General features: G+C 36.6%; 5 protein-coding genes across 5 annotated transcripts; 4 read left to right on the top strand and 1 right to left on the bottom strand.

Moving 5' to 3' along the window:
* LOC104710147 (putative F-box protein PP2-B2) lies at positions 7-1,386 on the top strand. Its single transcript, XM_019230429.1, has 3 exons — positions 7-374; positions 586-707; positions 789-1,386. Exons 1-3 carry the CDS (start codon positions 72-74, stop codon positions 1,207-1,209), a joined length of 846 nt encoding a protein of 281 aa, XP_019085974.1. The 5' UTR covers positions 7-71; the 3' UTR covers positions 1,210-1,386.
* LOC104714899 (putative protein PHLOEM PROTEIN 2-LIKE B4) lies at positions 1,903-2,521 on the top strand. Its single transcript, XM_019229836.1, has 2 exons — positions 1,903-2,040; positions 2,119-2,521. The coding sequence occupies exons 1-2, from the start codon at positions 1,964-1,966 to the stop codon at positions 2,519-2,521; spliced, it is 480 nt and encodes a 159-aa protein (XP_019085381.1). The 5' UTR covers positions 1,903-1,963.
* Positions 5,606-6,861, bottom strand: LOC109126332. Its single transcript, XM_019229835.1, has 3 exons — positions 6,525-6,861; positions 5,799-6,443; positions 5,606-5,652 (listed from the first exon to the last, which is right to left on the bottom strand). The coding sequence occupies exons 1-3, from the start codon at positions 6,859-6,861 to the stop codon at positions 5,606-5,608; spliced, it is 1,029 nt and encodes a 342-aa protein (XP_019085380.1).
* LOC104714897 (putative F-box protein PP2-B2) lies at positions 10,666-11,946 on the top strand. Its single transcript, XM_010432367.1, has 3 exons — positions 10,666-10,977; positions 11,113-11,234; positions 11,325-11,946. Exons 1-3 carry the CDS (start codon positions 10,666-10,668, stop codon positions 11,746-11,748), a joined length of 858 nt encoding a protein of 285 aa, XP_010430669.1. The 3' UTR covers positions 11,749-11,946.
* LOC104710148 (F-box protein At2g02240) lies at positions 15,910-17,540 on the top strand. Its single transcript, XM_010426701.2, has 3 exons — positions 15,910-16,330; positions 16,559-16,677; positions 16,775-17,540. Exons 1-3 carry the CDS (start codon positions 16,034-16,036, stop codon positions 17,187-17,189), a joined length of 831 nt encoding a protein of 276 aa, XP_010425003.1. The 5' UTR covers positions 15,910-16,033; the 3' UTR covers positions 17,190-17,540.

Genomic DNA, 17,616 nt, shown 5'->3' with positions numbered 1-17,616 from the left:
AAAAAAAAAAAAAAAAAAACATCACGAGTGATCTATTAAGTCTCCAAGCATACGATTTGAAGAACGCAGCGATGAGCAGTGAATCTAGCGGCGAAGAGCGCGGAGAGATATTCGTTCACGGGCCTTCATCTTTCAATGACTTGCCGGAGGATTGCATCTCACACATAATCTCTTTTACTAGTCCACGTGACGCGTGTGTCGCCGCTTCGGTTTCAAAAACTTTTGCATCGGCGGTTCATTCCGATAGTGTTTGGGAGAAGTTTCTTCCCCCGGAGTATTTATCTCTAGTTCCTCAATCGCAAGTTTCCTTGTCAAAGAAGGAACTCTACTTCACTCTCTGCCACGATCCTCTTCTAATCGAAGATGGCAAAAAGGTTAAGTTTATTTAAGAAAGTGACTTTTTACTTACAAATTACTCAAAAATTAAATTAAACTATTATTTAAGTGTAACGTTTAAAAAATAAAATAAAACTGTCGGTGCGGTGCTCCATATCATCAAGATTGTAACGTTTTAAGTTCATGCATCCATTCAATATTTCTGATTATTTTTGAAGTTTTTTTTTTCCCTTTTTCCGAAAATTAAAGAGCTTTTGGTTGGAGAAAACTAGTGGCAAAAGGTGTATCATGTTATCCCCGAATGAGATGTGGATCACATGGGTTAGTAGTCCTCAGTATTTTTGGCGATGGATTTCAATTCCTGAAGCTAGGTAACTGCTTTTTCCATTATATATCGATTACAATCGCTTAATCTGATGATGATGAAGATGGGAAAAAAATGTTGCACTCAGGTTTGAAGGAGTACCAGAGCTCCTCAATGTATGTTGGTTTGAGGTCCGTGGCAGGATAAGTACTCGTTACTTATCTCCTATGACACGTTACTCGGTTTACATTGTTTTCAAGACAAAGAATGGATGTCCTGGATTGGGGGATGTGCCGGTAGAAGTTGAAGTTGGATTGATGGGACAAGAATCTTCTCAAAGATTGATATACTTTGTTGGGCCTTCGGATCAAAGGACAGAAAGAGAAATGAGAGATGTAATGAAACCAGAGAAGAGGGAAGATGGGTGGATGGAAGTTGAGCTTGGTGAATTCTTCAACGAAACAAGTTGTGATGAAATTTCTGCAACTGTTCTTGAGAATAAGTCTCCTCGTTGGAAACGTGGTTTGATCATTCAAGGATTCGAATTTCGCCCTGCCAAAAGCCCGTAAAGTACTATCTGCTTTTGATGATTCCGGTTTATGTTTATTTGCTTTAATTGAATTTTTTTTGTTGTGCATGTTTTAACAGTAACTCGATCTTTTAAGGTTTTTGGATTGTAATGTTTCTAACGCTCATCATTCTCACATGAACAAATTTCAGTAAATAACTTGTGTTTTGTTTTCTTATGGACTATTGACTTTGAATAGTTTAATATTGGTTTCTTATAGTTATATAAGAAACAAAAATTAAATAAAAAAAATTAATATAAGTTGGGATCGTCATATTTTATTATGTTAAGACGAGTTCTTACAAGTCAGAAAATTAATTCTCACGCAAGCGATGGAGAAAGATCACGTCGTTGAAGGCAGAGGAGAGATTTTGTACAAGTCGTCGCTTTTTGAGGCATTGCCGGAGGAATGCATCTCCAACATATACTCTTTAACAAGTCCACGGGACGCTTGCGTCGCCGTTTCCCTCTCAAAATTCTTCGGACCGGCGGTTGAGTCCGATAGCGTATGGGAGAAGTTTCTTCTGCCGGGGCATCAATCTCTGATTCCTATATCAAGAATCTTCTCGTCGAAGAAGGGGGCTCTACTTCGCTCTATGTAACAATCTTGTTTATATCCAAGATGGTGGCAAGGTATCTCTTATTATTTGAGTTTTTATATTAATGTTGCTATTGAACTATATATCATGTTATTAAAGCTTATTTTCAAAAATTAAAGAGTGTCTGTTTAGATAGAGAGTGGGAAGAGATGTGTCATGTTATCAGCGAAGCAATTGGGCATCACATTTGATAGTCATTATTTTTGGCAATGGATCTCAATTCCTGAATCTAGGTACATCATCTACGTTTTTCGCTACATTTGATTGATATGGACTCATTTCGATAATCTTTGGTGCAATGTATTTTGAAGGTTTGATCAAGTACCAGAGCTTCTTGTTGAAGTTCCATTCAAGATAAGCGGTGTGATGAATACTCAAATCCTATCTCCCAAAACTTGTTACTCGGCTTATATTGTGTACAAGACAAGAGATAGATTTCACGGTTTGAAGCCCATTGGAGTTGGATTTATTGGACAAGGAACTCGTGTAACCAAAAGGTGGGAAAGAAAGAATCTAATCAAACTGGAAGAGAGGGAAGATGGGTGGATGGAGACAGAGCTTGGGGAATTCTTCACTGATTTTGATTGTGAGGAAACTGTGTTGAGTATTATTGAGATTGATTATGCCTATTGGAAACGTGGTTTGATCATTCAAGGAATTGATATCCGCCCTACAAAATATAGGAAGAGAGGCTGTATGATTCTCATTAGATAGAGAGATTACATTATATATACACTAGAGATTAGGGTTCTATCATTTACAATACTAGCCTTTCCATATATACATTCTACACGTCCCTCAAAATGGAGGGGCTGAAATCACGCCAATCTTGTCGAATAACTCGGTGAACCTGCTTCTCGACAATGGTTTGGTAAGTGCATCTGCAAGCTGATCCTTCGCGGAGACATGTTCGACCCTTAACTCACCCGATTGAACCTGCTCACGAATGAAGTGATAGTCCAAGGCTATGTGTTTCATGCGAGAATGGAAGACGGGATTAGCACATAGATACGTGGCGCCAACATTGTCACAATAAACAACCGGAGAAGTCGGAAGCTTAACACCAAGTTCCGTAAGTAAAGAAGTGAGCCCACGTAGTTCAGCGGTTGTATTTGCGACAGCTCTATATTCTGCTTCGGTGGATGAGCGAGAAACCCCTTTTTGCTTCTTAGAGGACCAAGCAACTGGAGCAGAACCAAGATAGATTAGGTAGGCGTTGGTGGAGACCATGTCATCGGAGTCACCGGCCCAATCTGCGTCGGAGTAGGCATGTAGTGCAAGGGGAGCATTAGGGCGAAGGTAAATGCCATGAGAGAGAGTTCCAGCGAGATAGCGGAGAATCCGTTTTGCAGCTTGCCAATGCATATCAGTAGGCCGATGCATAAATTGAGACAACTTGTTCACCGCATAAGCTATATCAGGTCGGGTGAAAGACAAATATTGAAGGCTGCCTAGCACCATACGATACTTGCTTGGATCATCAAATAGAGTACCGGAGGAGAGGGATAACTTCGGTTTTGGTGACATTGGTGTAGAAACCGGCTTAGAGTCAATCATGTTAGTCTTCACTAGAAGGTCAAGAATGTACTGTTTCTGCATGAGATGGAGTCCTTGTGGTGTTCTCGTAGCCTCCACTCCCAAAAAATAACGTAGTTCAGTGGGAGCTTTGAGAGAGAACCGAGTGGATAGAGCATCGATAAAACCGGTGATAAGAGACTGAGAACTTCCTGTCACAATGATATCATCGACATAAACAAGTATGTAAACGATGTCACTACCATTGAGATAGGCGAAAACCGAAGTATCAGCAAGAGAGTTCCTAAACCCCATCCGAAGCAAGAAGGTCTTTAATTCTTGATACCAAGCACGGGGAGCTTGTTTAAGGCCATACAAAGCTTTGTTTAACCGACAAACATGGTGTGGATGGTCCTTATCGATAAAACCTGGTGGTTGAGAAACATAGACCTCATCCGTTAGCGTCCCATGCAAGAAAGCGTTATTGACGTCAAGTTGACGAATCGGCCAGTTATGGTTCACAGCAAGTTGTAGCACCAATCGAATAATATTAGACTTGACCACAGGACTGTATGTTTTGTCATAGTCAAGCCCATACTCTTGATTGAACCCTCGAGCTACTAAACGTGCTTTATACCTGTCAAGAACCATTGGGCAAGTATTTTAGTGTATAACCCCATTTAGTAGGAATAATATTATGACCTGGAGGTGGAGGAACCAAATCAAAAGTACGCATCCGCGTTTGTGCATTCATCTCCAATCCCATTGCATCCTCGAGGTAGGTCAGTGACTGGAAAGTCAATAAGGTATTCAATATCGACGAAATCTTGCCATTTCTTATCGCGCATGGCTTGAGTAACCGTCGTGGGAATAGTTATTTTGGTTGTGATGGCGGAGAGACTAAACTTGGTCTTTGGCTTAGTAATATTATTCTTTCGCCGTGTTTGCATGGGATGAATGTTCTCCGGAGGAATCGGAGGTGGTGCTAACGGTGGAGCAGGTGGCGGCACCGGTGATGGAGAAGGATCAGGTGATGGAGATAAACGTAGAGAAGGAGACGGACTCGTCGCTGGTGGACTGGGCGGTAACACAGAATCCGTAGATAGACCTGGAGATGGGTCACGGTCTAGTAACGAGTTCCCATGATGAGGATCGAACTGTGGTGGTGATGTTGGCGGAGTCGTGACTCAAGGTGATGGTGAAAGAGCTGGAGGGACCAGTGCTGTTGGAGAAGTAGTCGGAGCTGTAGTAGGTGGAGATGTCGGAATGGTGACGACGGAAGGAGGAGAGATCACAACGTTCTCCGGCGGAGGCTTGGTAGCAGCGGTTGTTAGCGAAACAAATGGAAAACTCGATTCCACAAACTGAACATGCCTCGACGTATAGACCCGACCCGTCGCTATATCAAGACACAAATACGCACTTTATGTTAATGAATAACCCATGAACACACAAGGTTTAGAACGATCGTCAAGTTTGTGTGCCGTATATGGGCGGAGCCATGGAAAACAAAGACTCCCAAAGACACGAAGCTTGAGGTAATTAGGCTCCTGCTGAAACAGCTTGACAAAGGGTGAGACATTGTCTAACACTGGTGTTGGCATCCGGTTAATGAGGTAGACAGCAGTTGCGAATGCATAGGGCCAGTAATGCTTAGGAACCGAGGCTTGATGTAACAGAGTGAGACCGGTCTCAACGATATGCCGATGCTTCCGTTCAGAAATACCGTTGTGTTCCGGTGTGTGTGGTGGTGTTGTGAGATGTGAGATCTCGTTTGTTGCCAAGAAATGTCGCAAAGCAAGGAATTCGACCCCATTGTCGGAGTAGAGCGTTTGTATCTTCTCCTTGAACCGTGTTTCAACCAAAGCTTTGAACGCAATAAACTTTTCTTTGACATCCGATTTTTGCTTCAATGGATATAACCATGTGTAACGAGTATAGTGATCCACAATGACCAAGTAATATTTGAAATTTTCATTTGAGAGTAAGGGAGACATCCAGACATCGGAATAAAGATATTGTAATGGTTTAGTAGAAGAAATAGTGTTTGTATTGAAGGGAAGCTTATGGCTTTTATTAATAAGACAATGAGAACAAGGATAATGTTTATTTGTGGATTCAGAACAAGGTAAAGAAAACTTTGAAAGAATAGTGTGTAAAATCGGAGGTGATGGATGGCCAAGTCTGGAATGCCAAGATGATAAAGATGGTTTGGAGGTGGTGGTGGTCAAAATGGAAATGGGATCCTTGGTCATTGGGACTGGCCACTCATACAGACCATTCTTAGTTCTCCCTTGCAGCAACCGGACCCCCGTTTTGAGATCCTTCACCTGAAAATAGGCCAGAAATAATTCCACAGAAACCCAATTAGCATTGCATAAATGGAAAACTGATATATGGTTTTTAGCAATATTAGGAACATATAAAACATCATTCAGAGAAAGCGGTTTAGTTGGTGTAGGGATTGAAGTGGAACCCGTGTGGGAAATAGGAAGACCAGTGTTGTCGGCAATGGTAACCTCTTCACCGCCATTGTAAGGCTGTTGGAGAGAGAGATTGCTCAAGTCGGTCGTAAGATGATGAGTAGCCCCCGAATCAAGAAGCCATGGAGTTGTGGTGGCCATGTTAGCGCGGGGCTGCCATGGAACGGATGTCGGAGTGTTGTTGTTGAAAGGAGCACCAGAAACTTGAAAGTGAGAGCAACGGCGTGCACTATGGCCATAGACGCCACAAATCTGACAACGACCTTGATAGCCACGAGGAGCAGAGTTTTGTGAGCGCAAAGCGTTGTGTTGACGAGAGTTGTGTTGATAGCCACGAGATTGTCCGCGAGACTGAGAACCACGAACATTGACGGCATTCGCAGTAGCTGGAAGATACGGCGAAGACATGACAACACTCTTGAGTTTAACTTCATGATAAAGCAACTTCTCGTAAACCTCAGCAAGAGTCGGAGTTCGATCACGTCCTTCAAGCTGATCGACAACACGACCGAACTCCTCTGGAATACCACCGAGAATCTTCTCGAGCTGATCTTCATGCACCATGGGGTTACCCAAATGAGCCAACTGATCAAACCGTGTGGTAAGACCTTGGAAATAAGCCTCAATCAACTTGTCACCTTTGGTCCAGAAGTTGATCTGTTGTCAGATCTGTTGAACGTGAGCACGACTAGGAGCGGCATAGATCGACGTCAACGTACACCAGATCTCAGCAGAGGTGGTGGTGTTGGAGAGCAACGGTTGAACGGAGAGAGAGATAGCACCCAAAAGTGCACTGTAAATCAAGCGATCTTGTCGCTTCCAGATCTTGTAATCTGGGTTGTCGGAGGTAACACCATCGGTGGTGGTTGTGAGTGGGGGAACGACAACGGTTTCATCGACATAGGCGATGAGGTCGTAACTATCGAGCAATGCACGGACTTGACGACTCCACATCAAGAAGTTTGTGCTGGTGAGCTTAGTCATGTTCATCATGTTGACGGAGAGGATGGACTGTGACGCAGACACAGTAATGGTTTCACCGGAAGAGGATGACATGGTGAACGGCGTGAAAGATAGAAAAGAAAAGTTTTTGTGTTTTTAGGTTAAGAGATCGTGGCTCTGATACCATATAGGAAGAGAGGCTGTATGATTCTCATTAAATAGAGGGATTACATTATATATACACTAGAGATTAGGGTTCTATCATTTACAATACTAGCCTTTCCATATACCCTTAAAGTAGTACCTTTGGAAGAGGGCTTTGGATGGTTCCAGTTACAAGCTTTTGTATCAATCTTGTATCTTAAGAAAGTACAAAATAAAATAAAATTAATGTTTGTTTGATTCATTGATTGTAGTGTTTGGATTTTTGATTATGCTGTTTTATCATTCTCTCTTGAACAAATTCAATAAAGAGAAAGAGTGTCCTTTGCTTTGATCATGGACAAAAAAATTTCTTTTTCTTTTGTAGACTTTGTAAGTTTCAACCGGCTAGGGATCAGATTTAAGAGTATGTGGCATAAGCCCTGAATAGTGTTTTATATACTCCTAAATCTGTACAATATTAACCATAATTAAACCAAGAGATATATATGGAGCTGTGAGGAGAGACGTGCGTGCTCATTAGTGCCAATAACGACATTAGTAAATATATAATGAAGGACGACTTTGTCACTTTAGGACCAGGTTTTTTATATATAAGTAACAGGAAAAATGTCATTAAAATCCCCAAGTCTACATTTTCGTTGATTTAAAGTTCGAATTCTGCTTTTGCAGAAAAAAAACATCAATTATTTGTTGACTTCCAAATAAATCGCAAACTTTCGTTGACTTAGTCTTTTGAGGCACAACGTTAAGTGGTCAAATGGAGAAATTAAGCGGGGTTAATTATCCTGTTAACGAGATCCGTTAATATCAAAACGACGCTGTTTGTAACACCCTAAACCCCCAAATTGAGAAATCGATTCTTAATTTCCCCAATTCACAAACCCTAATCGATCTAATCCTAATCAAACATGATATCTTCAAAGACGAGAAGATTCTAGATCTCTTTTTGTTATACACCGGAAGAACGGTCAACCAGGATTCTCTTTAGTTCTCGATGTAAAGATCGCTACACCGGCTCCACAAACACACTACAATGGCACTCCACGGTCGAACGAAGCTACTACCGATGTCTTTGAGCTAGAACTCATCTCATCAACTCGAAGAAGAAAAGGGAAATCGAAGAAGAAAAGAGAAATTATAGAAGAAAAAATATATTGAGATCAGTTAGGGTTTGTGAATTGGGGAAACTGATAATCGATTTCTTAATTTAGAGGTTTTAGGGTGTTATAAACAGCGTTGTTTTGCTATTAACGGATCTCGTTAGCTGATAATTAACCCCGTTTAATTTCTCCGTTTGACCACTTAACGTTGTGCCTCAAAAGACTAAGTCAACGAGAGTTTGCGATTTATTTGGAAGTCAACAAATAATTGGTGTTTTTTTCCTCCAAAAGCAGAGTTCGGGCTTTAAATCAACGAAAATGTAGACTTGGGGATTTTAATGACATTTTTCCCTATAAGTAACGGCAGATGAGACTTTTGGACTAGTCATATAATGTACTAAGTCTCAAGTTTGTCGATGGGGCAAAAACTCGTTATTGATTCTAGAAGCAAAGGTGTGGAAGAAATCGTCGTCTCTTGTTTGTCACCTTTCGATGAGTTACCGGAAGACTGTCTCTAATATAATCTCTCTTACAAGTTCCCGAGATGCATGTATTGCCGCTTCGGTTTCTAGAACCTTAAGAGCGACGGTCCAATCAAATTGTGTTTGGGAAAAATTTCTTCCAAAGGAATATGCATCTTTGATTCCTGTATCCCAAGTTTTTTCGTCAAAGAAGGAGCTCTATTTCGCTTTATGGGAAGTCCTTGTTCTAATAGAAGATGGCCAAAGGGTATACCTAAATATTTGAGGTTAAAATATGTGCCATGAATATTTTGATTAAACTAGCTTCTTTATTTTGAAAACTCAAAGAGTTTCTGGATAGAGAAAGCGAGTGGGAAGAAATGTATCATGTTATCTGCTAATCAACTCGCGATCACATGGGGAAATAGTCCTCAGTATTGGCAATGGATCTCAATTCCTTAATTTAGGTACGCGCAATATATTCATATTAGGATTTCAATTCTAAATCCAACTCTCGTAACAGAATAAAAATAAGAAAATATATTACACACATATAGTGATATTTCATAATCAAAATGATAGGAAAAAATGTTGCACCTAATGTGTTATATATGTAGGTTTGAAAAGGTACAAGAGCTTCATGATGTATGTGCTTTCGAGATCAGTGGTTGGATAAATACTCGAATCCTATCTCCACGAACGCATTACTCAGCTTATGTAGTGTACAAGACAAGAACTGGATATCATGGCTTCCGCGATTTGCCCATACAGGTTGGAATTGGATAGGTGGGACAAAAAACTTCTAAAAGATTCATATGCTTCGATGAGTCTACGAATAAAATCAAAAAATGGACAAAGAGAGAGCTAATGATATCAAAGGAGGGAGACTTGATAAGCCACTTCAGGTGTATACAAGGAGGAAATACAAAGATGTTGCAGCACATGTGGAGAAGGATGAAGACACGTGCGAGTAAAAAGTAGAAATATGTTGTATATAAACATTGTAAATAGAATTGGAAAGCTTATGTTGGTTTTGGGGAAACAGAGTCGCATGTGACTACTGTGGGAGACAGTTATGATCTAGTTGCGCCTAGAGACCTCTCTTGTTACAAATTGTAATGGTTTCGGGTTCTTATCAATAAAATGAGTATTCAAGTTCTTATCAATTGATGCGGTAAGCGTTCATCGAACACGCGACCTTTAGATTGCGTTGTGATGAAATTGAGCTAAGTGTTGTAGATATTACTTCACCTTATTGGAAGCGTGGATTGATCATTCGAGGAATTCGATTCCGGCCTACCAAAACGTAATACCGGTTTTATGACAATTCGTCCCGCAGATCCCACTAGCCCTCCTCTAGCTGCCTCAACGGACTATCCGTGGACCCTGCTAGTCCTCCGCTAGCTGTCCCAACGGACTCCAAGCTGGCCCTGCAGGGCATCGATCCTAACCCATCACTGTGGATATCCCAATCCACCAGTAGGTTATTAGTGCGCCAGGCGTTTTTCGAACCTTGATCCTCACCCTTTAATAACCTTCCCACAGGACAACCTTCCCACTGTGTGGAAAAACGGTTTGAAAATTATCGGTTCTGTTTTTGGATCACATACGTGTATCTTGTCTAAGAAGCAAGTTAAAACTTTTTATTGTTTCTCAACTAAACTTTTTCTTAGGGAAAGAGATTAATTTTGTTAGCGTAATTAACTTCTTCTAGGTGAATCATGATTTCACTTGGAAGTTTGCAAACCAAAGCCAATAGTAAATTTGGCATTTTACAAAAATAAACCAACCATGCAACAGTAAAAAAAACATGCAACGTGAAAGGGGAACTTGCGATGAGTCATTTTCTAGTCCTTGATAAAAACGGAGTTAACTTAGAAAGAGTCAGATATTCCTGAACAATAGAGGCGACTTAAGACAATTCCTTAACAATGTTGCAATGATTTATTATATGGTTCTTAGTTAGAATATTCTAAAAATCAAAACCGACATTAAACACATGGAGCGTGGCGGAAGGGACAATTAAAACGTGCACACTGATGCAAAGAAGGGTAGTTTTTCGTAAATATGACTGGACGACTTAAAACGAGTCTTTTCTTTATCAATATTTTAGCGGCAGAGAGGATTTTAGAAGATTTCTTTAAATTCTGAGCTTTATAGACGAAGAAAGATTATCCAGATAGAAGCAACAAATGGGCCACAAACAAAGCGTTGACTTAAGAAACGGAGGGGGAGTAGCAATTGTCTCCGCCCCTTCGCCGTTCGATGACTTGCCAGAGGATTGCATATCCAACATAATATCTTTTACTAGTCCAAGGGACGCTTGCATCGCCGCTACGGTTTCTAAAACCTTTGAATCAGCTGTCCAATCCGATACCGTATGGGACAAGTTTCTCCCATCGGATTATCCATCTCTAATTCCTCCATCGCGAGTTTTTTCATCAAAGAAGGAGCTCTATTTCGCTTTATGCGACAATCCTATTCTAATCGACGATGGCAAAAAGGTACATATATTTTTAATACGAGTTATGTTAGATAATTATGGTGAAATGGATTTGATTTGAAAATTTGATTTCTGATTGAATATTTCTGATTGTTTGCTTTTTTTAATTATTTATTTTATTTTTGGAAAATAAAAGAGCTCCTGGTTAGAGAGAGGGTATGGGAAAAAGTGTATCATGTTATCTCCGAAGAAAGATATGTGGATCACATGGGTTAATACTCCTCAGTATTGGCGATGGATCTCACTTCCTGAAGCTAGGTAGGTTACTCCTTTTATTTAACACTCAAATCTATTGTAATCACACAAGTATGATGATGATGATGGGGAAAATGTTGCACACGCATGCAGGTTTGAAGAAGTACCAGAGCTTCTCAATGTGTGTTGGTTTGAAGTCCGAGGGGGCATGAGTACTAAATACTTATCTCCTGGAACTCGTTACTCGGCTTACATTGTGTTTAAGACAAAGGATAGATGCCCTAATCTGGGGGATGTGCCAGCAGAAGCTACAGTTGGATTAGTGGGACAAGAATCTTCTCAAAGATTCATATACTTTGTTGGGCCTCCCGCGGATCGAAGGAGAGACAGAGAAACGAGAGATGTAACGAAACCAAAAATGAGAAATGATGGATGGATGGAAGCTGAGCTTGGTGAATTCTTCAATGAATCAGGTTGTGATGACATTGAAACAAGTGTTCTTGAGACTAAGACTCCTTATTGGAAGCGCGGTTTGATCATTCAGGGGATAGAGTTCCGTCCTACCAAAATCCGGTAAAGTAATACCCGGTTTCCTTGATTGATTCCGGTTTATGTTTGTTTGCTTTTTAGTCAAAAGCTTTGCTGCATTGTAACACAAAGTATTATATGTTTTTGGACTGCTCGTTTGTGTATTCTGTTGTAATCTTTCTCACATGTACAAACTCAACAAATGTATTTTATTTTCTTATCATCTGCAATGCTTTTGTACACTTTACTTAGCCGAGAACAATAGAAATCGAATAACAAATATATAAATTTTGTAGACATGACACAGATCTTAACAAAGATTCATTAATTTATATATATTATATTGACTTTTCCTGACTAAAAGTTTGATTATATAATTTTCTCTGGTATAGAGATTTCACAAGATCAGAGCCGGCCCAAGCCACAAGCTGATGAAGTATGTCCTTGCGGCCTGGTTTTATTTATAAATTTTTCGGCCCTATTTTTAAAATTCTCTTGTAGTTCTACCGGTAAAGTATTGGCTTTGGGAACAATAGGTAACAGGTTAGAATCCCCCAACATAACAAAGTGTTTAAATACTGTACTTACTTGCTTTGAGTGATTAGATAAAGGCAAACTTTTTTTTTGTTTTTTATTTTTTTTCAGAATATCTTTGAAGACAATGATCGGAGTATCACAATAAGTCTTAACCAGTAAAGATCCATCACTCACGGTCACGGATATAAATATATGTCTCGTTAATTTCCACACTTTACATACCGTTTCTGATAGAAAAAACGGATTAACATAATTTATGTGTTCAATATTATAACTATGATCATTTACTGTTTTCCGATTTGTTATAATAGTTTTGGTGGACATTATGTCATTCATTGGATACGTATTTCTGTATAATCAATGCTTCTTTTTCTTTTCTTCTAATATTTACTTCAATGGCAAGAGAATCATATGATCCAATCAATAAAGTTTACATTTTTCCGGCAGATTCGTTTTTTGAATTTATTTGATACTAATGTTGAATGGCGAAAATATCAAGTCAAATCGAGAAACAATAAATTTCTGATCATGACAATATAAATTATGTTAGTCAACATAAGAATCCGAAATGAAATAGAAAAAAAAAATGTCATGTAGCTAATTCCTTTTGTCGAGTTTTATAATTCGTAAAAAATTTTAATGTCTAAACGTGAGAAAGTAAAACAAAAAATTGGTTTATCATTAGCCATGTCTAATTTTTATTTCAACTTAGTAATAAAGATATCTTGTAAGTTCTAATTTTTATGTCAAGTTGATATGTAAAGTCACAAACAGGTTTTATTTAGGAGAGTTATTGGTTTAGGATTTCGAAAGAATTTTAATGACTTTGTGTTTTTAAAAATCTTGCTGATTTTTAAAATCATAGAAAATTAGAAAGTAAAAATGAAGGATTCTATAAGAGATTGTTTAGGTAATTTTTTCTAAATCCTAAAGTAATTTTCTATGATTTTAGTGATTTATATGTTTATGTTTTTGTCACTGAATATGTTATTACATTGTAAAACAATAGGCTTTATTTGTACCTCAAATGTACAACTGAATATAAAATTATTGAAAATAGCTGATTATTTACAACGCGATAATCTTAAGCTACATAAAAATATTAGTTTCTAGTAAAAATTATTGTTTAGTAGATGAAAGCATTTTTCTAATTAAGCAAGATATCTTGGACATGGGTGAGTAAATTAATTAAACAAACTAGTTCAAAAATATTTTTTCAATTTCCAACCTGCAATATTAAGACAAAGAAGAAGAAAAAAGATAGGATAAAAATTTAAATAAAAATAAAATAAATTTGATCGGAAAAACTAGAAAAGAATTCTCAGAATAAAGAGCAATGGGCTAGTACAGATCATTATTATGATCATTTTCGAACTTGGTCTTGATCTATCACAAAAAAGATGATCATCAACAATTACAAAAAAAAGAAAGAATATAGCAACCAATAAAATGAATAAGTCAAAACCATATATGTTTTTATGTTTGGCTTGTTTATCTAGACTTATCTATTTTGGTTTGTAGGGCTTTGGTCTGTTTGTAATATTGGCTTGTCAAATTTGGCTTTATATCATAAATAAAAACATTTGTGACAAAAAAAATTAGAGATAACAAAATGTTTTTAACGAAAAAAACTTATCTAGTCCCAAAAACAAGAATGAGAGAGTTCGCATGAAGAAACGACATATGTCACACCTTGCTTGATAATTGTATTGTTTAAGATAAACGGGAGAGATATATTATAAGTCAAGCATAATATTTAAAGAACACAAACGTAAAATGAATTAATCTAAAGTAAACATCTTAATTACATAAGTCAAAACTAATTTAAGGACAAATACATATATTCAAATAGTTAATAAAATATATGCTCCATTCATTAAAAAACCAAAAAGAAAATAAAAACCATTTAATGCATATATACTAGTAATAGTTAAAACACAGTTATTATTATAAAATTTTTTTAATAATCTAATTTACAGGTAAAAAATAAAGATCTTTAATAGAGTGGTTATGACGTTCTTGAAAGAATTTTTTTTTTTTAAAAAGAATTAGACTCAAATTTTGATAATTTTTATTTTGTGATCCAAATAAAACATTGGAGAATTTAATAATCCTACTATATTAATTGGGAAATACAAATATGAAACTAACCTTAAATGTGTAAAAAATTACATTCAATTGCCATTAGAAATTTTAATATAAGCTTAATTAATTAATTTAAATAAATATAATTAACTAAAAAATAAAAAAACACTCACAGATCAAATATTAAAAAATCTAAAAAATATATATATATATATATATATATATATATATATTTTCTCTCTCTAATAAATTATGGACAAAATTAGTAAATATTTTTTTTAAAAAAATATAAACCAATCAGTTTTAAAAACTAAGATTTTATATTCAAGTATACAATATAATTATTTTTAATAACTAAATTTGAAGATTTCAAATTATGATTCTCCTATCATCTTTATTTTATTTTATTTACAAATTGTTTGAAATTTTCATATAATACTTATCATTAATAAAATGCAGATTTTTTTCTGTATATGTTATGATTTGAATTTTTTTAAACAAAGATATATCACTCATCCTATAAAAAATATGTGTTTTAATTTCTACATTGGCGGGTTGGTAAAACTAAATTTATATAGATGATAAATTATAATTTTTATTTGCTCACAATTATAACAATAGAATTACTATTTTATATTTCACAAAATAATGATGCAAATACAACAAACAAACAATAGAAAACTGTAATAATACGTCAAAAATAAAATACTATAATATTCTAAAATAATTAGTATTCAAATAGACTAATAGATTTACAGAACAATTAAAAATAAATATCATCTCAAACAAAATAACATTTTAAAAAAAATATAACAATAAATTTTATTATTATATTATAAATTTTTTTAAAAATGTTGACCCGTGCTTTAAGCACGGGATATCTCCTAATTCAACATATTAAAAGTAAAAAAAAATATATGTATTTAGTTATCTATATCTTAAATATATAGCAGAATAATCATCCAAATTTCATATAAATAGATGAAAAAACAAAAAAATATGGTGACACAAAGATTTCTCTAATGGATTTGGTTTATTTATTGAGTTAATGGATTGAAAATAGAATTGCTGTTGAATTTTCTTTTCCTACTTTTTAGCGTAATATGATAACTAATTATAAGGTTGATGAATCAATGTATTTATTCAAAAATATATTTTGACTATCATACATATAACAATTAGTATGTCAAAAAAATTATTTATAACAATTTAATTTGCTGGGACTGATAAATTAATAAATTTTTAACAGTTTAATTTTTTTTTCCATTGATGTAAAACAAAACACCAAATTAGTGATGTCATATATGAATTAAATAAAAAGACTAATTGATAAACTTTTCAAGAGAAAATGTACTTTCGAAAATTTGGCGTTTTGGAAATCTCCATATTAAAAAGAACATTTTAATCATAAAATCACTTTTACCTTTGCTAATTTTTTGCCAAACAATAAAATGATTAAAATCTATGATAGTCGGTTCAATTGGTTTATTAGTTTATTAGTTTTCATAACCACCACTGAGAAAAACCAACTAAACCAACAATTAAAACTTTTTGCAAAATATCTGCGCACGACACGACACGACATTACCTTTACACGAATCATATTCTTCCTTTTAAGACAACAGAGGCGAGTTCTTGAAAGAGTCAGAGAGAACTCACGAGGAATCAATAAACACAGTCGAGTTTTGATCAAAGACACAGATCGATCATCGATGATGGGGCAAAATCATACAGGTGGAGAGATCGTTGTTGCCGGGCCATCACCTTTTGATGGCTTGCCAGAGGATTGCATCTCTAACATAATCTCTTTCACAAGTCCACGAGACGCGTGCGTCGCTGCGTCGGTTTCGAAAACCTTTGAATCGGCTGCTAACTCCGATAACGTATGGGAGAAGTTTCTTCCGCCGGATTATTCCTCTCTGATTCCTCCATCGCCAGTTTTCGCATCGAAGAAGGAGATTTATCTTTCTCTCTGCCACAATCCTGTTCTAATCGAAGATGGCAAAAAGGTATATTTATTTTATATATTGTCAGATGTATCTAAGCATAGGTTATAGAACTGTCTAGGTTTCAAATTGAACTTCCATGTGTTGAATGATTGAGTTCTGTTAGATAAATTATGGAAAAAGGATTTGATTGAAAACCTTATTTCATAAAATTCTTGATACGATGGAACATTTTGGTGTAGATGTGGATTCTAAATCTTATTTTTTAATTATATTTTCCGAAAACCAAAGAGCTTTTGGTTAGAAAAAGCCAGTGGGAAAAGGTGTATCATGTTATCTTCAAAGGAACTTTGGATCACATGGGGAAGTAGTCCTCAGTATTGGCAATGGATTTCAATTCCTGAAGCTAGGTACCTTGTTTTGCCCCTTTGATTGTACGTAGTAGTCCTCTCGGAGTTGGCAATGATGATGATGATTTTAATTACACAATATATTGTTGTGATGTAGATTTGAGAAAGTAGCAGAGCTTCTTGATGTATGTTGGTTTGAGGTTCGTGGCAAGACAAGCACTCGTGTGCTAACTCCTGGAACTCGTTACTCGGCTTACATTGTCTTCAAGACAAAAGACGGATGTCCTCGATTAGGGCATTTGCCGGTAGAAGTTGGAGTTGGTTTGGTGGGACAAGAAACTTCTAAAAGATTCATATATTTTGTTGGACCTCGGGCTCGTAGGGGAGAAAGAGAAACAGGAGATGTAACGAAACCGGAGGAAAGAGAGGACGGGTGGATGGAAGCTGAGCTAGGTGAATTTTTCAACGAAGCAAGTTGTGATGAAGTTGAGTTAAGTGTTATTGAGATTAAGTCACCTTATTGGAAACGAGGTTTGATCATTCAAGGAATCGAATTCCGCCCTACAAATTAAAAAAAAACCCCTTAAAGTAAGAACCGAACCCATTCCGGTTTATGTTTGTTTGCTTCAGTATATCTAATTAAGCAAGTGATGAAAACAACTTTGTTGTATTGTTGTGGGGAAGACGAGGAAAGCAAGAGTGCTGGATCCTAAATTGTGGAGCCTTGAAAGACTGTGTTTACCAGTTCTAAGTTTCTTCATGATGAGATTCTTGTGCAGACACATTTGGTCTTTTGTTACATTGGATTTGGTCCGCACGCCTGTTTGTGGCCTTTTAGAGTGGAGTGTTGTTTGCTTTTCTTTTTGTAATATACTATGTAAAGAATCTTTTTGATTTCTCAGATTGGTTCGATTTATAGTACACTTTTTAAAGAGATAGAAAAATAGCTGATGAGATTGTATTTTCTAGCTAGCTTGGAACGTGAGATGTGCTCACTTC

The sequence above is a fragment of the Camelina sativa genome, chromosome 9, assembly GCF_000633955.1.
Source record: "Camelina sativa cultivar DH55 chromosome 9, Cs, whole genome shotgun sequence".
Taxonomy (NCBI): domain Eukaryota; kingdom Viridiplantae; phylum Streptophyta; class Magnoliopsida; order Brassicales; family Brassicaceae; genus Camelina; species Camelina sativa.
This window is presented reverse-complemented; position numbering and strand designations above follow the sequence as displayed.